General features: G+C 41.3%; 4 protein-coding genes across 4 annotated transcripts in view; 3 read left to right on the top strand and 1 right to left on the bottom strand.

Annotated features, from left to right (window-relative positions):
* LOC125233045 (axin) overlaps positions 1-13,112 on the top strand; it is a 127,547-nt gene extending 114,435 nt beyond the window's left edge. The window contains 2 exon segments of the mRNA XM_048138887.1: positions 6,840-6,842; positions 13,102-13,112. The gene's annotated coding sequence lies outside the window, so the exon portion shown is untranslated.
* Positions 1,797-12,930, bottom strand: LOC125233043. Its single transcript, XM_048138885.1, has 10 exons — positions 12,781-12,930; positions 12,381-12,473; positions 12,183-12,294; positions 11,335-12,000; positions 10,758-10,970; positions 9,744-9,884; positions 7,737-7,917; positions 4,418-4,617; positions 3,482-3,695; positions 1,797-2,677 (listed from the first exon to the last, which is right to left on the bottom strand). Exons 1-10 carry the CDS (start codon positions 12,855-12,857, stop codon positions 2,544-2,546), a joined length of 2,031 nt encoding a protein of 676 aa, XP_047994842.1. The 5' UTR covers positions 12,858-12,930; the 3' UTR covers positions 1,797-2,543.
* Positions 13,102-16,432, top strand: LOC125233044 (39S ribosomal protein L12, mitochondrial). The gene is made up of 3 exons (XM_048138886.1): positions 13,102-13,259; positions 13,345-13,618; positions 16,140-16,432. The coding sequence occupies exons 1-3, from the start codon at positions 13,198-13,200 to the stop codon at positions 16,341-16,343; spliced, it is 540 nt and encodes a 179-aa protein (XP_047994843.1). The 5' UTR covers positions 13,102-13,197; the 3' UTR covers positions 16,344-16,432.
* A 1,383-nt stretch (positions 16,433-17,815) lies between these two features.
* On the top strand, positions 17,816-23,259 carry LOC125233502. Its single transcript, XM_048139543.1, has 5 exons — positions 17,816-18,031; positions 18,864-20,302; positions 20,862-21,066; positions 21,503-21,678; positions 22,687-23,259. The coding sequence occupies exons 1-5, from the start codon at positions 17,905-17,907 to the stop codon at positions 23,257-23,259; spliced, it is 2,520 nt and encodes an 839-aa protein (XP_047995500.1). The 5' UTR covers positions 17,816-17,904.
* The last annotated feature ends 137 nt before the right edge of the window (positions 23,260-23,396 follow it).

Below are 23,396 nucleotides of genomic sequence, written 5' to 3'. Positions count from 1 at the left end.
GACTAAGTTAACACCTGTAAATATAGATGTAACGCTCCTTGGATTCTAACTTTATTTAATTTAATTTAATATAACACGTTTTAATTTATTGCCCGTCTCAGACACAGTCTGTAAACTTCCAGTCGAGCTCTCCTAGGTTGCTATTGCTTCTGTCAATCTTCGATCTACATATTTTATAAGTCTTGTCACTGCCAAGTTGTTTTTTGTGTCTAGCTCAAATTAATTTTATAATGCCGTTCGCTGTCAACTCGGGCAGACTATTGCCTTGATACATAAGAGAAGATTAGAAATTGCCGCTGTTATTTAGATTTTGTTATATTTTTTTCTGAACGCGGCTGAAATGATCGAGTGTCAGTAATGCAAGATTATGGTGAATATAATCGATTTGTGTACGAAGACACCCGTGACCGTGTCTGAGAGGTATCGTAATGTCCAGATTACTTGTACTTGTGTTGGAACTGGATCCTGTCAATAAGGGATACCGTGAAATTGAGTAATTTAAAAAATGTGTACTTTTAAATGATTTTATTTTTATATTTTAAAACTCTTATTGAGCATGTTTACCCCGTCTTTTGCCGAATAGGTACATAATATTAACATTTCTTTTTCTAATCTCTAAAAAGTAAGTAACGACAAAGTATATTTTCTCAAACATGCAATGAAATATTGTCTTTACGTTCCTTAAAATGGGCTGGGAAGTATCGCTTTTTGGGCGCAACAACTCGAGAGGACTGTAAAGGGATTTCATATTATTTTTCAGGCCTGCAAAGTAACTTTTTTTTATAAAATATTGTCCTTTAGAGCATTTTTTTTATTTCATTGTATGTTTGAGAAAAGCACTATACATGTCTCGGCGTGAAAACGGATTCCCGGCCTCGTATTCCTATCCGGCCTCGCTACCGTATATACCCACTTGGCCGGAAATCCTCATTTTCCCGGCCTCTGATGTAATGTACTATTTTTATGTCTCTCAATTTCACTGTATTTTCATTGTTTTGTATATCATCTTTTTTATTGACAGTGTCATGCAGCTGTGCGAGTTCAGCGGTGACCACGGAAAGTGTGACATAATAACAGCACTTTTAGATCTCTAACGGTCTTTGAGAGTCATAATAGCATTATACAAAATTGTAAAGTTATTAGTTAGTTGTTATAGTTTTATTTTATGGTTTTCAAGATCTAACACATTTACGGTCAAGAACCCAGTCGAGTTCATTTTGTTAATCAATATAATTGTGCTAATCATCTTTATAGTTTTTTTTTATTTTATTTTTATAAAGAGTTGCAGTGTTAGTGTTACACGGCCCGTGGCTACCGCGGCTCGTGTAGGTCTATTTCATTGCTATAATCGAATTGTATTATTTTTTTATCTAGAACGTGTAACATTTAAAAAAATAAACTGGAACTGTGCCATATACTTGTGATTTTTATTGTACACCTGAGTTTATTAGATAGAATTAATAGAATAAGGGCCCGCGCACACGGATGCAACAGTTGCACGGCGACATTTTTTGTCTCTGTCGTGCGTCTAAGGAGTGACGACAGAGACAAAAAATGTCGCCGTGCAACTGTTGCATCCGTGTGCGCGGGCCCGTAAGCTTCACGGAGAAATGTTCTGCGAGCTAATTTTACCATTGATAAAAAACTAGAAGCCTATCTTCCGTTAGTTTTCTATTACAGTAATATTTGGATATTTCAACTGATATAAAATCAAATACAACTTGCCAGGAAAAATCAGCAAATCTATACTCTTTCTTTTAGGTGTTGGTCGTTTGGAATAAAAAAGGAAGCCACTCGATTCTTTAAACTTTTAATCATTATAAATCAATGAATTTCTTACTATTTAATATATATAAATATAATTATTTACAGTACGCCTTAAACTCAGTCGAAATAATTTCTTACAAGTATTATTGTCACCAAATAGCAAAAAATTATAAAATCAATCTACAATAATTTACAAAAAAATACTGATAAATAGTCGATACAAGAAGTATAAAATAAGTTTTTTACTGAAAGATATCGTGAAATTTGGAAAACTAGATCACATGTGATGCTTAATAATCATACTTGCAAACGAAATCACAAAGTTGCCATTATAATGATTATTTTATAATAAATTTATATTAAGAGACCATTAGCAAGAATTATATAGTAATTAAGGTAGTATTCAAAGGAGTACCCAGGATTCCTGATACGCCGGATATTAAATAGTTTCGTCGGATTTATTTTAGAACGTCATATTTTGAGTACCTAATAAAAGAATCCAACGAAACAAGAGTCCATTGAATCGGTTACTAACCAGACTCGGACGTCTTAACCTGGCATAGTAGTCATAGTTTCATTGATCACAAACGCGATTTACAGTCTAAACACTGCAACTTGCACTGTGACTCGCCTTAAAATCTATCGCCAAAACATCACCATTTCATTTAGGCTTATATGTTGGATTTTGTGTAATTTTTTCTAGATTGGTGGGGCCTGGAAAAGGGTTAAGTAATAGACACGTAATAATTTCAATGGCGATTGCTACAACACATCGTTTAATCTAAGGCTGTGGATGGATGCAGCCGCGCTACCGAAAGATGTCGCGCAGCCCCTCGACGAGCCGCGTGAACACGGGCCCGCCCTCCGCGTACCCCGCCGCGCGCAGGTGGTGCGACATGCTCGACACGCACTGAAACAGAATACGTACTGTATGTATACCGAATTCGGGCGCTAATACTGCAAGAAGATAGGCTTTGGAAACAAATTGTCACTATAAGTCCGTCTACTAGACGTCCTTATAAACAGTTCTTGTATAATATACTAGCTTTGCCCGCGGCATCGCTCGCGTTGAATTCGAAAATTCTGGAATGATCCATATAACCTTGCACCCCCATTTTAGGGAAGTGAGGGGTTAGAAACAGATAAAAAGTAGGCTATGCCATTCTCCATTCTTTCAACTATCGCCACTTAAAAAATCACGTCAATTCGTCGCTCCGTTTTGCCGTGAAAGACGGACAAACAAACAGGCACACACACTTTCCCACTTATATAAGTATGGATATGGATGATAGACTGCCAAAGTAACCAATTGTAATGTGTGATGTCGGCTTTACATGCTGGGCAAACAACAAATAAAAACGTGAGGATATATATTATGTTTTGGCCGAGATTCTTTTGTTGTGTTTGCAAGTGTTCAGTATTAGTGTCGGTAATGCACAAATCAAACGAGTATTCGACGAACTAATATCACGTTTGCCAAGTCAGTTGGGCATACTGATGTGCCGACGGAAAATTTCACATAGGAAAACTTCGGAAACTTTCCATTCTTTGTATAGATGGAAACTTTCCATATCATAAATTTAAATTCCCTTTATTTTTCGTGAAACTTTCGTGAATTTTTCATGAAATTTAAGATTTTTTTGGAAAGTTTCCGCAACTTGCACATCACTAGTTGGGCATGAGTTTGCAGATGGAGCTGATATAAAATAAATACCTTCTCCAAGTAGGTGAGCTTGGCCTGCGGGCACACGTCCTTCTCCATCTGCACTCGGTGCGGGTCGGGGTGGTCTCGCAGCAGCAGCAGGTCGCGCAGGTCCTGCAGCAGGGCGCGCGCAGACGCCTCGGTCACGTCGGGCCGCAGCCGCACGCGCAGCTGGAAGCCCTGCGGCTCCGTCTCGTCGGCTTCCGGGTGCTCCACGCGGAAACATCTGCGAGGAAAAATTCGGTAAAGTCAAGCAAATAAAATAAGAAACAACAATAACGGCCCGGCCACGACATTGGTCTAAGCAAATACTATGTAAACTCTACGAGTTAATACGTGCAGCTTGGGGCAAAAGCTGGCAACACGCGATACTAGCGCCTCTAGCGGCATGAGTTGATCAAAATAGTTTGGTTCATACAGTTTAAAACTTAAAAAAGTCACACTCTTATTTCTTTGTTTTATTCCGTCTAAAAATGTTAAAGTAGATCAAGTAATCGCATTTTGTATTGTTTACGTACTACGCCTATACTGACAAACTGAACAACTCGTACCGCTAGATGGCGCTGCTAAAATCGTTGCCGCTTCATTTGTATGGGGCCGAACGTCAAATTGCATGTAAGTTGTTTCTTGCTGAGATTATATAGTATTTGGTCTAAGCGCGACAGCGGTTTTTGTGTTGTTGCATACGTGCGAATGAAAGTCCCATCGCTTTATGTCTCGCTCCAATACAAAAATGGCGCGCCAACCGCTGCAAGCTGCGATTAAAGACGGACAACTATCGTGGCTGAGCCGTAAGTCTCTATGTGGCGCATATGATCCTACTCGAGTCTATAAAATCAGGCAGGCAGGCCAGTGTTCAAAAGATCGAGTGCCGTTTGAGGAGCGTCTTGCAAGCGTAAATAAAGCATTGTTGGTGCGGGTGGAAGAGCGGTTATACCACAAACATACCTGTACTGCGAGGCAGTTCTTCCTGCTGGCCAGTGTTGTGACGTCACTAAAGCCGCAAAGGTTCAAGTGACTCTTGCAGTGCGGCTTGTGAGCGTATGTCCAGCGCTGAGGGTGCGGGCGGGAAGCGCGGGTGCGAGTGGTGCCAGCCCACCACGTCCAGGCCTGTGCGTGCAGCCACGCTCCCGCCGCCGCTTGTGATACTGGCATAGACAAATGTTACGGTGTTAGAGTATCGTTATCAAATTAGAATGATCGATGCCGAACAAGACTAGAAAAGGAGAAATAGTCGTATCAAGACGATTTGTGATTTTTAAAAACCCTGAGATAGTAAAAATAAATTGAATTATTTAGTGTTATTAGGGACTATAAACATCAAATCAAACAAAATTAAAATTAAAAAAAAAACCCCGACCGCGACATAGTGGACCGATTTTCATGAAACATGGCTAAGAACACTCCCGACTAACTCAGCTTTCAGACAAAAAAAAACTGAAATAAATGTCATATACAAAGAAAAAATGACCAAGGCCTCCAAGTGTCCGATGCTGGATTCGAACCAGAGTACTCCGTTATAGCCACGGATGCCTCAAACCACTCGGCCAACCGGTCACGGCGGCAAGGGTCGAAATTTTTCAAGTATATGACACAATTACCGAAGGCTAAGGCGCCCCCTGCCATCTCTGAGGTAGAACCGGAACTAGTTCGACCTCCTAACTGAATAGTAGAGGAGTGGAATGAGAATTTGTATGGGGGGGGTCATAATAATTCCCACAGAACCGAAGTTTGGTTTTTTTAGTTCTTTGTGTGTGTCTTTTTGACATACTAAAAATATAGTAAAATATATTTATGCAAAATGCGTTTTTTCGACCGCCAAAAGTTGTATGAAAAATTACTATGGAAAAAAAATCCTAAAATTAAAAAATCGTCTCTGGTATCAACTTATGGGGAATTAGGCGGCAAATTTTTTTATAGCGTTGATGTTTAGCAAAAATATACATATTTTTCACTATTTTGGTAAAATAAAAACTGATAAAAATCATAAATTTGATGAAAGGAAGTAATTAAAACATAAATTTCAGCAATGTAATTTTTTTCATATGTCCCACACCATGGTAAATACGGGTACGATCCGCCTGGTGATTAACAGTTACGGTAGCCTATGACGCCTGCCAATCTAGAGCCTCCACATGCGCGTTGCTGGCCCTTTAGGGTACCTTTCCACTAGAGATGCGCAACGTGATAGTGTTTGATATCCACCAATCATGTTCACTGTTCACAAAGCGTAGCGCTAGTAGGAACGGGTTCGACTAAGCTGATTGTGGATATCAGAAGCATCCATAACACATCTCTGGTGGAAAGGCACCCTTAACACTCCTCAGCTAGCTCGCAGGATAACGCGCGTCCGCGGGAGAAAAATCCTCCTAAGCCTACATCGAAAACAGATGCCTTAATCTCGCTGTCCAAGGCTCTAAGTCACGCGGCCCCGGTAGCCCAAAGAAGCACTGGCTGGACGTCGTGGGAGCGGACATACAAGAGAACAATCTCACGTCTAAAGAAGACTGAGTAGGAAAGCGGACCCTGGCGCTAGGCCGAGAAAACGCTAGGTTGAAGAAGAAGAAGCCGCAGTGTGCGACCATATACGGGTCCAGGGTGTGTGGATGCGCAGATTTATGACTAGAAAACCGATGATTATTAGATTTTGGTTTTCTCTCGTGTTCGATATAATGCTTTATCGACAGTTTCTTTATGGGATGCGACAATTTATATACTTATATTGAACCCTACCAAAATACAAGTTCATGGTAAATACGGTTACCCAATAGGAGGATTTTTCTCCCGCGGACGCGCGTTATCCTGCGAGCTAGCTGAGGACTGTTAAGGGTGCCTTTCCACCAGAGATGTGTTATGGATGCTTCTGATATCCACAATCAGCTTAGTCGAACCCGTTCCTACTAGCGCTACGCTTTGTGAACAGTGAACATGATTGGTGGATATCAAACACTATCACGTTGCGCATCTCTAGTGGAAAGGTACCCTAAAGGGCCAGCAACGCGCATGTGGAGGCTCTAGATTGGCAGGCGTCATAGGCTACCGTAACTGTTAATCACCAGGCGGATCGTACCCGTATTTACCATGGTGTGGGACATATGAAAAAAATTACATTGCTGAAATTTATGTTTTAATTACTTCCTTTCATCAAATTTATGATTTTTATCATTTTTAATTTTACCAAAATAGTGAAAAATATTTATATTTTTGCTAAACATCAACGCTATAAAAAAAATTGCCGCCTAATTCCCCATAAGTTGATACCAGAGACGATTTTTAAATTTTAGGATTTTTTTTCCATAGTAATTTTTCATACAACTTTTGGCGGTCGAAAAAACGCATTTTGCATAAATATATTTTACTATATTTTTAGTATGTCAAAAAGACACACACAAAGAACTAAAAAAACCAAACTTCGGTTCTGTGGTAATTATTATGACCCCCAAGGCTATATCTCCTCTACTAGAATCAAACCATGTGATTACGAGTTAGCGAAGAGAGATGGCGCCACCATATTCACTCTAAGACCAAATTAAATTATTTCATAGGAAATATTTTAATTTGTGTTTTTTAGTAGACACACTACTATTATTTAACTATAAACTGAAATAAATGTCATATACAAAGAAAAAAGTTTTTCTTTGTATATGACATTTATTTCAGTTTATAGTTAAATAATAGCAGCTAGTGTGTCTACTAAAAAACACAAAGAAAAAAGTTTTTCTTTGTATATGACATTTATTTCAGTTTATAGTTAAATAATAGTAGTGTGAAAAAAAAACTAAATCAAAATCGGTTCATCCGTTCGAGAGCTACGATGCCACAGACAGACACACACACAGACAGACAAACAGACAGACATACACACAGACAGACACGTCAAACTTATAACACCCCGTCGTTTTCGCGTCGGGGGTTAAAAACAAAAAAGAACGTAATAATTCCATAGACTAAAATACCTAAACTGCAAAACCCCCTTGACCAACGAGTACTTTAAATCTTTGGTGTAACTAGCAGAATTATTAGTACTATGACACTACAGTACTGTGCCGAAGGAAAGTTTTCAAAATTCTGAAATTTTCACATACGAAAACTTCGGAAACTTGCCATACTTTCTATGGACAATTGTATGGATGGAAACTTTCTATTTCATAAATTTAAATTCCCTTTATTTTTCGTGAAAGTTTCGTGAATTTTTCAAGAAATTTTATATTTTTTTGGAAAGTTTCCGCAACCTGCACATGACTATATGACACTATGCTAAGCTTACCAGGGTCCATGTCGCAGTGCGTGGTGCCGGCGGCGGCGGCGGCGGCGCGGTAGGCGCGCAGCTCCAGCTCGCCGCCCCGCAGCCGCCCGCCCAGCAGCCCCATCACCTCCGCCAGCGAGCTGTGCGCGTGCGCGTCCATCAGCACCAGCGCCGACACTGACAGGACGACTGAATACGGCGCCTGTTTCAATAAAACAATAAGTTTTTCACCACACCAACTGGTAACGGCTTACTTTGCTATTCGAAAACAGATAGCAAAATTGCATTTTACCCACAAGAGTGCAAAGTAATTTCATATAAATTTTAACTTGATGTCTTAAGCTGGCTGATAGAATTTACCTGTAAATGATTGATTTTTAATCATAAATATTGAATAAATTGACGGATTTGATTTAATTTGATGTTTTATAGTCAGTATTTTGTTCTTGATGGTGTGGTGAAAAATTTTGTGTTTCACTCGGTGGCAAAATTTGTTTAACCTTCGTGCCTTGAAACCCTCGCAACGTTCAAGATTCCACTTTTTGAACCACTCGCTACGCTCGCGGTTCAATATTGGAATCTTTCGCTTGCTCTGGTATCAATAGTGGCACGTGCAGTTAAACAACTACTTTGCCCCTTGTAAAACAAATAACTATATTTGCAAAAAAAAAAACATTTTTGGAACAAGCTTTTATCGCCGACTGTACCTTTCTTTCAACACTCATCTGCTGCGTTCCGAGGCGTTTCTAAAAGCCCCTTACTCGATGGGGATACGACGTTTCATAACAGAGTTCCTGACCACTTTTTGCTCCATCATCAGATCAGCTCCATGATACCATAATATTGCATTGTTACGTGATTTACATATGTGTGCAAAATTTCAGATCAATGAGAAACCGGGAAGTGGGTCAAATTTAGCTTCTACGTTTTGACCCAAACTAACCTAACAAGGCAAGTTAAATGAAAGCTTGTAAAAAATAAATTTTCATAAGTATCCATATTGTGGTTCAACATTTTTTTTCTCGTTTAGTTAGAGTACCATTGTCGAAGTTTGACTCCATCTTCCGTCTTAACATTGGACTGGACAAGAACTGGTCTTGGCCTATTTCAGATTACAAAATAACAGGACAAACCGGTCGCTCGCTGTTGTAAACATGGTAAGGAGTGAACCACTCAAGTCGGAACCTCCTATGATTCCTATGTTGCAGCAGGTCGGTCTGAAGTACGGAATAGTAACTCACAGGGCGCTCGGTACTGTAGACGCGGCAAGGTATGAGCCGCTCAATGCGGGGCCACGGGGACCCGGCGCGGCGTTGGAGTACTTTGCCCTTATAGTACGGAAAAGTAACGGCATTTGCGCGAAAAAAGATAATATTTTTTTCTAAAATAGGTAAATTTAATGTTTTTCGTAGTCAGAATTACGAGCCCTTTTCATCTTACTAGGCGGAAAAAAGGGTCCTAAATTTATTTTTCCACTTCGTTACCATTTTTCAAACACTTTGTACAGCGGTTACAAAGTGGAAAGTGTGAAAAATAATAGAAAATTTTGGGATCATTATTTTGTCTCTTGTTTTTGTCCTAGATCGAAAGGGCTCGTGATTCTGTGTAGGAAAATCATAAAATTTACCTACCAAAAAAAAACTTTTTTGGTGATTGTTCTCGCGAAAATGCCCAACTCACGGGTCGCTCAGCCTTGTAGATATCTAGTTGGAGGTATATGATTTAGCTCCATCGCCTTGGTGACCGAATCTCCTGGCTTATTTTGTAACTGTAGACAGAAGACTCGCAGGTCGTTCAGTGTTACAGACGCGGCAACGCACTTTACAACACAACGCTTTAAGCCGCTTAGTGCGTTGTCACGGGGACCCGGCGCGTCACTGGAGCACGTTGCCCTATAGTACGGAAAAGTAACTCACGAGTCTCAGCCTTGTAGACATCTGGTTGGAGCTATATGATTCAGCTCCATCTCCCATAGCCTTGGTGACCGAATCCTCTGGGTTATTTAGTAAGTATAGACAGAAGACTCACGGGTCGCTCGGTGTTGTAGACGCGGCAAGGTATGAGCCGCTCCTGGCGGGCGCGGGGCGCGGAGGGGCGGCGCGGCTCGGCGCGGCGCTGCAGCACGTCGCCGGCCGCCGTGTGCGCGATCGTGTACCCGCCGCCGCCGTCCTACAACAACGCAATAGCTAAACGGAACGAAATAAAATACGCGGAAGCTGACGCGCGGACGCTGTAATATGTGCGGACGGAATAAAATAACTCAGCAAGCCAAATAGCACTAGACCCTATTCATAGTGTTGTGTTCCTGCCGGTGAGTAAGGCTGCCAGAGCTCAACGAGGGTGCAGGGTGCTGACGACGGGAGGACTTACGGAACTAATTTGTTCCGTCTATTGTCCTTTGAGTCGTCGGCAACCCAAACCCTCCTTTGAACTTGTACACTCTTTTTTGCTGTGTACCTATACTTAACACAGCAAAGGGAGTGTACAAGTTTCTAATGGGGTGGTAATTGCGGGCCTCCATAGGTTACGGTGACCGCTTTCCATCAGGCGGACCGTATGCTTGTTTGCCACCGACGTAGTATTAAAAAACAGCGAGGTAAGAGGGATGTTAAATTAATCACTATTCTATTCATACATAACATCATTGAAGTATTGATTTAGTAAGATAATCTATACTAATATTATAAATGGGAAAGTGTGTGTGTGTGTGTTTGTTTGTCCGTCTTTCGCGGCAAAACGGAGTGACGAATTGACGTGATTTTTTAAGTGGAGATAGTTGAAGGGATGGAGAGTGACATAGGCTACTTTTTGTGTCTTTCTAATGCGAGCGGAGCTGTGGGCAATAGCTAGTTGAACAATAATCGGAAAATAGTCCAAAAAGACTAATAATTTAAACAAATAACCAGTGCTGCACTGAGTGTTAAGACATTAGAATCATATGATGATATTTCAGCAACAAAGAAAATAGATAATGAGATAATGACCCTACACTATCTACAGGAAAACCTGTAAAATTAGAAAATAATATAAAATACATCTCACCAAAACTATTTTCTTCTGTCTTTTAGGTGGAAGACCAAAGTTATTCAACGGCACTGCTATAGGAGCTTCCGCTTCAGACATTGTGCTGCCACTATCTTTCTCTGAAGACTCGGATTTGGTTCCTTCCCTTTTGATGGGCTTCTCAGTATCACTGTCTATATCCACCTCTATGTCACTGTCTGATTCTGAATCCTTCTTTTTCTCTATTTTAATCTAGATATGGAGTAAAAGAAGTATTAGCCATATAAAATAAACAAGGGTGAATCAATTTTTCTTGCCATGGTTACGGTCCCCTGAGTCACGCCAGTTTTATGCAAAGTTATGCTACTTAAACTTTTCAAACATGCATTTTTCTGGTGTTAACAAGCCTTTTCCTTAATTTGCCACCTATAAACATGGACTACATGCTTGCTCGCATAATTTCATTAGCATAATTTTGCATAAAACCTGCGGTGACTCAGGGGACCGTAACCATGGCAATAACAGGCAAGAAAAAGTTGATTCACCCACAAACATTGCATTTTGTATTTTTAAACATCTACAATCATACATGTATCTAAATAGCACAGCAACTTACCACTTGCTCCCCTTCAGAAACATGTAATGCCTGTCCAGAGCCCAAGACAATTTGTAACTTAGGACTTTTCAGGCTCTCCTCTGACACCCCTGAATCCTTCCTCCGCCTCTCTTGAGGAGATTTCAAGAGCTCCTTACTGCTTGTTCTAGCTCTACCTTTCTCAAAGTTCTTTGATGCTTTCCTCCGGTGATTACCAATTTTCTTAACAGCTTTCATTTTTTCTTTCTGTTGTTTAGCCATGGCTTTTAACTTAGCATGGTTTTCCTTCGGTTCCAGGGATCCTACAGACTCTGTGGACCCTATTACAAGCTCATCTTCATAATATATTTCAGAAGGATTAACTATGAGATCAGGTTTGTGTAAGGCTGGCTTCAGACTTTTCAGTGTTACATTATTGTTTTTCTTCCTGAACGGTTTTTTAGGGACCATAATAGTTGGTGAGGCCGTGGTTACTCGGCTCAGAACGCTGTTGATGCTGGAGTCATCAGTGACAATCTCCTCCTGCCCCACACTGGGGACGTCATCCTCTTCTTCATGCTTCACAACCCCTACAGAAGGATTGTCAAGGTTAACACCATACTCTGCTTCTATTAATGCTTGTACTTCAGCTGCTGACTTTGACTTTATTGTTTGTGATATTTTGTGAAAATTCCTTCCATACTTTGCCTGCAAAAAGTAGAAAACACTTTTTATCAGGAGCAATATAGTGTATTATACATCTCATCAATAGATACTTGTCTAGTAATTTTTTTTTTTTTTTTTCAAAAACAGTCAGTAGTTCAGTAGTCTAGTAATTCGTTTTAGGATCTTAAAAATTCAATATCAAAATATGCTTTATGTACCATTACCATTTCTTTGCTAAGTAAATCCCTCTCAGCCTGACTCCATGATGAGTGGCGCACACGGAGTTGTTTCAACCTGGAGTCGCCTGACAGTTTCCTAGATGGACCATATTTTGCCCTAAAACAATATAGCAACTTAGTGTTTCAGGTAATCTTGTTAAACAGCTAAACAATATCACAAGCAAACAAAAAAAAAACACTTGCCTCTTTTCCCGTTCATTGTCATACCAGTTGGCTACAGTGGAATCTAGTAGCCATTGCGGGTGCACAGTATCCTCCCGGCTGGAGCAAGAGGGGCTAAAATACGTTTTATCATAATTTACTACACATAAACAATAACATTCTCAAACAAATAATGACATCGACCTCTCTGACACAAATGAATACATTAATTTATGTACTATTAAAATAAATGCTCCAATTCCCATTAATATTAGATGAAAAGTTTATGTAACAAATACAACAAAAATATTTTGATACGTAATTGATGTCAACAAACCCATTCACACATAAAGTATTATTTTGAGATTATTCCTCGAGGAAATAATTTTGTTGTAGTTGTGCAAGCTAAATTTAAGTTTAGGATAAATATAAAAGTACTCACATTCCTTGATTATTCTGTGCTAAACAAGAATTAAATGAAAAATCACCCAAAACGTCAATCTCGTCATCGTCCGCCATATTTTCGTCTTGTTTTGATTTGAAGATATGTTTGAGATCCCGTGGATTACTAATATTTCCTTCTGAAAGTTTCGTTCAAAAGTAGCAGTTTAATTAGTATCTCAAACATGTCTGTAAAGCCGTACCTTACCGATTAAAAACGAAATTAAAATACTCTACGGTGATTCGATTGTAGCTGCCTTTCCCTTACAATCGATTAGCGAATACCAGATACCGATCTAAAATAAAAATGAGACAACACTAGGTCACTGTCAACTGTCACACGAGCCTAGAATTAAAATTACTTCATAAAATAAGACATTTTATTAAGTTTCATAAATAAGATAATACATTTTGCGCGATGAACGGTATTAGAATTGTGAAGAATCTTCCCTTCCGCCAACTGCGATCTTTTTCAAGATGGTAATTAAGAATTATTTTAAGGTTATGTTAACCTGATATCATAATTTTATGAATGAACTTATTACTTAATCCTACCCTTTTGTAGGTCAGTATTGCACCAAGAAGTAGTGCAAGCCGCAGCGCCTTTGTCCATTCCGGTACCTGAAGGCGTAGACAAGCCCGCATCGCCTAAAATAGAGAAGTTGGTAGCCGAGATCACGACCCTGAATCTTCTGGAGGTGTCGGAGCTAAGCCAGGTGCTTAAGCGGCGGCTGAACCTGCCCGACGCGCCCGTGATGCCGGTCGGAGGGTTCGCGGTCGCCGCGCCCGCCGCCGAAGAGGAGGAGGCTGCACCCAAGGCAGTCAAAACTAGTTTCACAGTAAGTGATTTTTTATTTTTGCTTTTGAACAAACACTTTACAACCTAATGGTAACCAGGCTTAATGCTTGAAGTTCAGCATATTTTAAGTAGCGGCTGTAAAAACATTTTGCAGAAAATGTGATGCTGGTTTTAAATTCAATATGAAACTTAATGTATTTCTTGACTTAGGACAACAGTGGTTCAGTAATCAGTATCTTTATTGCTTCCATAGGTAAATACATGGTGTTACATTTTGTTTGTTCAGCTATGAAACCCTGTAGGCAGCGCCGGCCCGCGCACTCGACCAGGGTAGAGCGAGATATAGTTTTGGCGCCCCCTTGTTTAAATTTTTTTGGAGTCCGAATCCGAAGCCAAAACGCCATACTTATAGATTCCCTGTGCCCGTCTGACACCTCACAACCATTTGACTAAGTATTTAAGTAAAATATATCATATGTATTCTTATTAGATAAAAACAGTTAACGCGAGCGAAGCGAGCGAAATTTTTTCCTATTATTTAAGGGGGGGGGGTGTTATATATAAGCCCCTGTCTTTCGTAGGCCAAACGTGCGCGAGGTTAAAGCTTTCTGCGCGGCGTGTTCATTAAGGAGTTCATTAGGAAAAGAACAAATTACTGTGATGAAACAAAAGAGGCCAAAGACCAAGCTCTGGCAGACCAAGAACTGATAACAGTCGGATTTGAGCTTCAGTTTAGGGCCACGGCAAGGCATGGGAGAAAAAAGCAATGGCCAACTTGGACAGACATTGAGAAGTTCGACTCTAATTGCAGAACTTTGGCATATTTTGGGGTATTTAGATTTCACAGGGTGCTGGCGTTCTCGACTTCTAGGCCTTTTATTTCGTCATCAGTTTTAGTTTTATTACACGAAGAGTTAATTAGGCCACAGTAACTCATTCGTCAGCGTCGGGATGCCAAAATGGGCATCGGTGGTTTGCCATTATGTGCCCTTCGGTTTCCTAGTGCTTAGAAGTTCGTTCATCATCACGCTTACGCTCCTTTGACTCATACAAAATTGTGCCTCTCTGAGACGTTTTGCGCCTTTGACTTTAGGCACTGGTCCCACCGCGAGCTAGTAAGCTATGAGCTATCGGCTATAAAAACGAACAAAAGATAAGCACTCCCGTGCAAATAAAAGAGACACGGCGATATTAATAGCTCACCGCTGGGCGAGTAGATATTCTTATCGATTATCTTAAGAGGAATTCTGCTTTGGATTGTGGATAAATACTGAGTGTTTGGATAGCGCCGTAACTTTGACTTTGTCGTTCGGCCTCGCAACAATATGGTTCGTCTTAGAGCTAGAAACATCTTTCACGGCGCCCTAGTAACAGCTCCCATGCACCTTATGAATGTTGTACATGGTGCTACTTTTCAGATAATCTGAATCACAATCACAAATCTAGATTTTCAATAGCTGAATAAAATTAATTTCCGGCTCCTCTCGCCATACTGGGCTATTTGTGCGCCCACGCAATGATGATTTTGGCGCCCCCTTACCATTCGGCGCCTAGAGCGGCCGCTCCACTCGCTCTACCCTTAATCCGGCCCTGCCTGTAGGGCACTGCAATATAATTTAAATCTAACTTATCTAAATACATAGTGATAGTTATGACTATGGCTTAAGGCTATTTATTAAATATACACTGTTTTAAGGAGAGATAAACACATACATTTCCTATAAAATTATATACTTACTTACTTACTTTGTTGGCGCGACGACCAAAAGTGAGTCTTGGCCTCCAACACAAGAGCACGCCACTTTACGCGGTCCAGAGCGACCTCTCGCCAGCCCTCGTTAACGCCATACCTCCATAACGGAATACCTCCATATGAAGCGGTACAGGGACAGTCGCGCCCAGAGGCAGAACCTACGTGTGGGCGAAAACGCGTACAAGGGCGTTTCCAAGTTCAAATACCTCGGGTGCACTGTCACTGATACACATACAAGGGAGGACGAAATCAACATCCGAACTCAAAACACCTTACGCTGCAGTGCTGCGCTCCACAAGGTCTTGGTGTCCAAGCTTCTTAGTAGACACACAAAACTACGGATCTATAAGACCGTGATCCGCCCCATTTTAATGTATGGGTGTGAGGCTTGGACACTAACACTCAAGGAGGAAAACAGCCTCCTAGTAACAGAACGTAAGGTGTTCAGGAAGATTCTGGGACCCGTGAAAAGAGACGATGGCAGTTGGAGAATCCGAAAAAATGCCGAAATTGAACATCTTACAGCCGAACCAAATATAATAGGTGAGACCAAGGCACATCGTCTCCGCTGGCTTGGCCATCTTATAAGGATGGGTGAGGATCGGGCAGTCAAGAGAGCCTATCTGGGTTGTCCAACTGGACGCCGTCCCGCTGGCCATCCTAAATATCGTTGGGCAGATAGAGTAGAAGCAGATAAAATTATATAACTCTAGTCAAATAAATATTATAACTATATATCACTATCAAGAAACTCTTGTAACAAATAAAAGGACTTTTTCAGTATTTATCAAAAGATCTTGTTTTGCAGGTAAAAATGACCAAATTCGATGAGAAACAAAAAGTGGCACTCATCAAAGAAGTGAAGAGTCTTCTAGAAGGGTACAATCTGGTGCAGGCCAAGAAGTTTGTAGAGAGCGTCCCCACAGTAGTCAAGGCAGACATTTCCAAAGATGAGGCTGAGAAGCTAAAGGAAGCACTATCCAAAGTTGGAGCCATCATAGAAATCGATTAGATTAGATGTTAGATGTAAAGCTTAGTTTGTAATTTATGTTATATTATACTTGGAGAAATAAAAATGTAGTCTTTGTTATGACGGTTGTAGATCACTATTTTATCAAACTGCATCAGTACCCTGTAATTATTCCCATAATGATACTGTAGTTACTTAACTTACTTTCACAATGTTTTCAGTACACATGGCATGCCACCTTAGCGCACTGCGAAAAGTGGTTTATTATGCCTGGCATAGTGAGCCTATGTCGAAATTTCAAAGAGCCATATGTACTGAAAAACGTCGTACGATACAAGTGCGGAAAACAGGAAATTCTTGACTTCGGTCGTGTTTTAATTTATCGGCACTCGTTTCGAACTTCCTCTTTTCCGCACGTGTATCGTAAGTACTATTCAGCGTATTGTAAATTTTGCAAAAATTGACCGTATGCCTTTATCACTTCCTATGCCTTATACGGGCTTGAAAATAAATTTTTCCCCTCACTAGCTCGGAAACACGTGTTTTGTCCTTTAATACCAGCGGGTAAAAACGCATTTTATCCACTAGTGGGTAAAGTAATTTGACCTTGAATAAAGTCAAATTAACTGCTTTAAAATTGATAAAAGTAGGTGAATATAGTAATAAAGATGATTTACCACCTGTAGAACTACTGGAAGCAGTGATAAACGCATTTTTTGAGTTGTAGTTTCCTCGCTATAGTGAGGGGAAAAGTTTTGTGTTACACTCGGGTGCAAATGTATTTTACTTCTCGTGTGTTAAAAAACTCGCAAGTTCAGGATTCTATTCTCGAACCACTCGCTTCGCTCGTGTTTCAACTATAGAATCCTTTCACTTGCTCGTTTTTCAATTCCACACTCGGCGTTAAAATACAACTTTGCCCCCTTGTATAACAAATAACTAAAAAATGAATAAAACTCAAGACATTAATGAATCCTAGAATACCATCAGGCACAGAATATTTCGAAAAGAAATTATGTAAATATTCATCACAACAGTACATTATGTAACGTGGGGCGTAAGTTGAATATCCATACTAATATTATAAATGGGAAAGTGTGTGTGTCTGTGTGTTTGTCCGTATTTCACGGCAAAACGGAACGACGAATTGACCTGATTTTTTAAGTGGAGATAGTTGAAGGGATGGAGAGTGACATAGGCTACTTTTTGTCTCTTTCTAACGCGAGCGAAGCCGCGGACAAAAGCTAGTTGCAAATAAAGGTAAATTAAATCGCAACAGCTTGCTGGAGCGATTTAAAGACTCGACTTTGCTATATTCTTACGCCCCTAGTTACACACGATTTTCATCACACTTACAAAAAAAAAATACTTGAACTTCCATAACTCCCGCTCTACCTCCGAGCAATTACACATTTACTGTGCATGCGGGTGGCGGATATCACAGAAATGAATTCAATTTCAACCCACCACTTCTCATACTTAAATACTTGACGCAGACATAACAAATAAAAACTGTAATAAAGCACTATTTGATTACACGCTACTATCTGTCGTGGCTTCTCGATAATAGGATGTTTAAGCGGTTATCTGTGTGCGTGACATTATGGAGTCCAGTGATTACAAAAACAAGTTTAAAACGTTGTTTGACAAACTTTTACAAAACGAGTTTGAACTAAGTGCTAAACATTCTGAGGACTTGCTTAAATATCTGGATGGCAGCCAAGACAAATGTAAGTTAACTACAAATCTTAATCCGACCGCCGACCTTCTAATACGTAGCTACTTTATAGTGTAATCAGTAGGTAACAATGTATGTAAGTCGGGCGACTTTTTTGACTCTTGAAGTGTTTTTATTATGAAAATAAGCAGTTCGAACAAATTAAGGTTGAAATATAATTTTCGCCAAATGGACGAAGAGCCGTTTATTCTAAAAGTTCCCGTTCGAGAGTATAAAAGCAGTTTAAATAGCGCTAAAATAATACACAATTTGAAAAAACCATGACATGGATAAATAACATGACGTGAGATCGTTATTCACATCCAAGGACATATCTGCCTACTTATTAATTTTGGTTATTTATTGCTTTTATATTCAGAGAAGCAAACAAAACCTTGATTTAAAACTAAGTAAGTAGGTACTATTTTTTTTTTGGTAGTTAGGCTCATATTAGAGTACCTATATTGAATAGTATGGTAGGATTGGTAGGCTCATTAACGGAACCGTCCGGTAGTTACATCGCTTTTTGTTAAATTCGAAATAGAAATTGTTTCATATGAGGTCAAAATAATGTTTCATAAGGGGGCAAAGTTGTTATTTAACCGCACGTGCCAATGTTGACGTAGGTACGCGAGTACCCGAGCAAGCGAGACATATTGCGTAGAATGCGTAGCGAGTGGTTTAGAATGTGGAATCTTGAGCCTTGCGTGCAGTGAGAGCGAGAAAAAAAATCCTTCTCGCTCTCACTTACGTGAAAAAATCTAAAAAAGGTCGCGGGGCGGTGCAGTGGTTTGTTAGCTACTTCAACTGAAAAAATTGAACTATTGCCCTCTGATTTCTTTCAGGTGTTGCGAAAATTTTGGAGACCCCGTTCTTCGCAAATTTGCTTATTTATGCAATAAAAAATAAAGAGTTCGCATCCACATCGGTGAAGATATTTTACTCGAAGCTCGTGAGAAACGTGTTGAGCAATGAGGTGTTCTTCAACCGATTTCAAGAGATGCAGGGCTTCGAGTTGCTCCTGGATCTCGGCCGCACAGAGTCTGCCGCCGCCGACACGCCCCCCGAGCTGCGGCTAGCCTCCGCCCAGCAGCCGCTGGGGTTGATCAATCACTACTCGGGCGTCAAGCACATCGTTAAAAGTAAAATCTACCAATGCGCCTTGAGCTCTGTCTCACGACACAAATCCCCAGGAATTGCAGCAGTCATATATGAATTTATTACGAAATTAGTATGGAAATTAAACGAGTTTGAAGAAGAAGAAGAATTGTTAGAAGTCCTAAAATTCATTGTAAAACCTATATTGGAATGTTCACCGCCTAGCCCGACAACAGAAGCGGAAAGTGTCATGGTCGGCTCGGAGTCTCTATTGCAGTCCCTGCGTGCGTTAGTGCACATATTAGGAGAAGTGGAGCATTTGTCGGAGCCTAATAATGTAGTGTCGATGCTGTCGCAAGTGTTTTCCATAGAGAGTAAACTGAATAGAGCCCTGGAGGCGGCGCGGGAGCCGGAGCTGGCGCGCCTGCTGGCCGAGGCCACGCTGCGCTACTACTACGCCGCCAGCCGGCAGGTCGCGGCGCTGCGGCCCGACTCCGCGACCCGCGTCAACAAAGAGCTATACAACGCCGTCAACAAAATAACGTCTACATTAATAAAGAAGGGGCCTTTCTCGACCCTCCTAGAATTCCTCTACCAATGCCACGCCTTCTGGTACAAAGTGGAACAGGTCGGGGGACAGGTAACGTTCGAAAAATTTGGAAAGAAGTTCATATTTGAAAATTATTTCATACTCTTAATTTTACTACCTTTATTTCTTAAGCAAAAGTATGGCGAAAGGTTAGTCCGCGATCCTACGATGGAGGATGCGACAGAAATATTTCACAGCGAACTGGCCCAGAAATTTCCCTACGATATCGTGATCACGGCTTACGACATGAGGGATTTAGTAACAGAATCGACGGGGAATAATGTATCATTGGCGTGCGCTCACTCGTTGCGGGAGCTGCTGCGGCTGAAGAGGCTGCTGAGCCGGCAGCAGGCGGGCATGGTGTACCAGACGCTGTTCTACACGCTGAGCGAGTTCGTGCTGTCGGACGGCGCGGACCTGGTGCTGCTGGCCAACCCGCTGCGCACGCCCGACGACGTGCGCTTCCTCGCGCTGCTGCTCGACGCCGTCGCCATGCTGCTCGACGAGCACCAGCTCAACTGGCACGACAGCCTGGAGATCGTGGAGCTGCAGGCGGCACTCGTCAATCTGATAAAGCAGGACATCCTGCCCCCAGAGGTGAGTGCGTTCAACATCTACATTACGGCTTCTTTAGAGAACTACTTTAACCGTTTCTGTGCGGATGACACAGAGGCGTGACATCAAGGTTTTTACGTATGACACGTGAGACGTGTCTATCGCCACAGGATAGTTTTCTAAAATGGAACACGCAACGAATGGGTATAACTTTAGGGCTCCTACATGTCCTTTGCTCCTACTAAGTACTAAATAAATTATTGTGAGATTAACTAAATATAGTAAATTTGTGTAAGATGGTTTCAATATGTATTTAATTAGATATTTAACCCTGACGTTTCCCCGATGAAGTTCGTAAAACCGACGGGGTGTTATAAGTTTGAGGTTTGAGGTGTCTTTCTGTTTGTTTGTTTGTTTATGTGTGTCTGTGACATCGTAGCTCCCGAACGGAAAAACCGATTTAGTTTTATTTTTTGAAAGCTGAATTAGTCGGGAGTGTTCTTATAAAACCATGTTTCATGAAAATCGGTCCACTAAATATGCCGAGGGTTTTCAAAATTTTAATTTTGTGGTTAGGTTACGTAAAGCGTGGTGTTTCCAGCTGCTGGTGCAAGCGCTGGAGCTGCTGCGGCGGTGCGTGTGCAAGCTGCTGTCGCCGGAGCTGGCGCTGCTGATGCAGCCGCAGCGCGGGGGCTCGCTGAGCGAGGCGGCGGGCGCGGCGCGCCGCCTGCTGCAGCGCCCGCACGGCGGCACAAGGCTCGCCTCGCTGCACTTGATCCTGAGCTTCATGGAGGTTGCTTACGTCAGTCAGTACCAACAATTTTGCTAGTTTTACTTACTAACTCATTGTTTATCGCAGGTTCTCTAGTCGGTATTTCACTCATACCTCAAGGTAATTATCATGTAATTATTAAGGAACCCACCACTACGATACCGAACGCGCGACACTTAGCGACATAAAATTTTTAGGTAGGTACCTGTAATGTAACACCTGCAGGTTTTTTTTTAAATCTAGGTATTTATGGTACCTATATTTTTTGTAGATAGTATCAGTTACTACCAGGGTACGTAGCCAAATGCACAAATGCTTACTAGGTGTAATATCATTATCGTAGGGAGCTAAGTAGCTATCTCTGTTGCTCTTCTGTATCCGATCGGCGTCTATTGTCAACGATTGTGGTTTCGGCTAGACTGGCATGAGTCTCGTCTTTTGGAATTGTAAACGATAGCATCACATTCCAGAGTTCATGCCGCTCCGCGCCCTGATCTCGGCGCACGGGCTGCTGTGCGGCGCCGCGCAGTGCGCCACCAAGGACCCGGACGCGCGCGCGCAGGCCGCGGCGCTGCGCTGCCTCATGGCCGCGGCGGGCCTAGAGGACTTGTGGACCGAGATGCTCGCACATTGCAAGAATTTATATGCAAGTTTAAGCCATTTACTTATCTTTATATAAGTAGACAGACAGTCAATCAAATGCTGGCACTAAGGCCGGCAACAGACTGTCTTAAAATTCATAATCTGAAAAAAATCATAATCTTACAAAAATTTGATCGAGTTCACGGAGTTCCTGTGCGGAGTTCCATACAATTTCGCGACTGTTCCACACACACTCTTGTTTTTTAAGATTATGAATTTTCAGATTGATCTGACAGAAGCCTTTTTTTTATGATTATGAATTTTAAGACTGTGTGTACCGGCCTAAAAATGGCGCAAAATTCAAATTTGAAAATTTTTGAAAAATTGAAATGGGTAAACCTTTATCCCTACATTTTCAATCAATTTTGAAGTGTCGATGATTCGTCCAACGTCAAGGTTTAGAAGGCAAGCGTTTTATGAAGACAATGGCCGGTGAGCCCTATATTTTTCAGCCGCTTGGTTGACCGTCTATACTACAATAGGTATATTGGTATTCGTAAGGACGTCGTATAAGATCACAAAAAGTGGGGCACAACGGTGTATACCTACGACCAATCGCGCGAGTACTTAGATTCACCGGATTTTAATCTCAACCTGTATTATGTTCTGAATAAATAAGTACAATAGGTACTATACCTACCTGGGTTTATCTTAACTTTAAAACTGGCATCAGTTATATCGGATATTGCGTAAGATTACATCAGGTACAGTCGCCATCAGATATATAAGAGCGCCCGAGGTACTCAAAAATATCTGAACACGCCTCTAACGCCTAGGCAATAGAGGCGTGTTCAGATATTTTTGAGTACCTCGGGCGCTCTTATATATCTGATGGCGACTGTAGCTACATATCTACCGTATTGAACTAAGCTGTTTAGTCACCGGAACGACTCGTATTACGATAAACAAAATCTGTGATAATATTATACTGTGTTGATGCTGCCATAAATCTGCGATTAAACCAAACCAGGAAATCCATGAATTTACTTTATCTGTACTTTCTGCCTTCCAGGAGCAACTGGTAAGCATATTGCGGCACAACCCCGACGGAGAAGTGCGTAAAGAGGCAGCCAATGTACTGACCCACGTGTACATCAACCGCCGGGTCAACCAGGCCTTCACGAGCCGCGTGTCCAGGGCCATGGCCCGGGCGGCCACAGAAGACCCCTACTGGCCAGTTCAAATGGCAGCGCTCAACTTCTGGAAGCAACTGATGAAGACACAATGCACAGACAAAGGAATGATCGACGGCGTTTTCCCCGCTGTCACCTTCAGCAAGGAAAAGAGGAAGATCATAGTTTTGAACGACAAAGAAATACATAAACAACTAGAAATCATCATGGACAATCTGTCGAAGACGGGCTGCTTGGCTGTGTTGGTTAAATGTATGAATTCGAGCAACAGAGAAGTGATGGAAAAGGCATATAAATTGAATAGTCGAGTAGTAGACGCTTTAGATCTTTATAAATTTAGACACGACCCGAGGGTTACGGACAGTCCTAGTCCTACTTCTCCTGAAGCGACGAAAAACCGGTCGATGAAGGCAGACATAGGGACTTTGATAGATGAATTGGTAGCGTTGTGAATGTTGTGATGTATTGGCCGTATAACTTAGCTATAGAGAAAAACTAGGGATTTATAAGTAGCAAATATGTATAAAGAACCTTAATACAGGTTTGTGAGTGAAAAATAAGCTGTTAGGCTGTAACCGTAAAATTATAC

This window comes from Leguminivora glycinivorella, chromosome 14 (genome assembly GCF_023078275.1).
Source record: "Leguminivora glycinivorella isolate SPB_JAAS2020 chromosome 14, LegGlyc_1.1, whole genome shotgun sequence".
Lineage (NCBI taxonomy): Eukaryota > Metazoa > Arthropoda > Insecta > Lepidoptera > Tortricidae > Leguminivora > Leguminivora glycinivorella.
Note: the sequence above shows the minus strand (reverse complement) of the source record. Positions and strands in the feature narration are given on the sequence as shown.

Bases quoted from the DNA above. Each gene is read 5' to 3' on its own strand.
- LOC125233043 (XM_048138885.1), bottom strand. From the start codon at position 12,857: ATGGCGGACGATGACGAGATTGACGTTTTGGGTGATTTTTCATTTAAT. The intron at 12,474-12,780 runs GTGAGTACTTTT...AACGTATTTTAG, and splicing joins GCACAGAATAATCAAGGAAT to CCCCTCTTGCTCCAGCCGGG. The intron at 10,971-11,334 runs GTAAGTTGCTGT...CTCCATATCTAG, and splicing joins TTTCTGAAGGGGAGCAAGTG to ATTAAAATAGAGAAAAAGAA.
- LOC125233044 (XM_048138886.1), top strand. From the start codon at position 13,198: ATGAACGGTATTAGAATTGTGAAGAATCTTCCCTTCCGCCAACTGCGA. The intron at 13,260-13,344 runs GTAATTAAGAAT...ACCCTTTTGTAG, and splicing joins CTGCGATCTTTTTCAAGATG to GTCAGTATTGCACCAAGAAG. The intron at 13,619-16,139 runs GTAAGTGATTTT...CTTGTTTTGCAG, and splicing joins CAGTCAAAACTAGTTTCACA to GTAAAAATGACCAAATTCGA.
- LOC125233502 (XM_048139543.1), top strand. From the start codon at position 17,905: ATGGAGTCCAGTGATTACAAAAACAAGTTTAAAACGTTGTTTGACAAA. The intron at 21,067-21,502 runs GTCAGTACCAAC...ATCACATTCCAG, and splicing joins CATGGAGGTTGCTTACGTCA to AGTTCATGCCGCTCCGCGCC. The intron at 21,679-22,686 runs GCAAGTTTAAGC...TCTGCCTTCCAG, and splicing joins CACATTGCAAGAATTTATAT to GAGCAACTGGTAAGCATATT.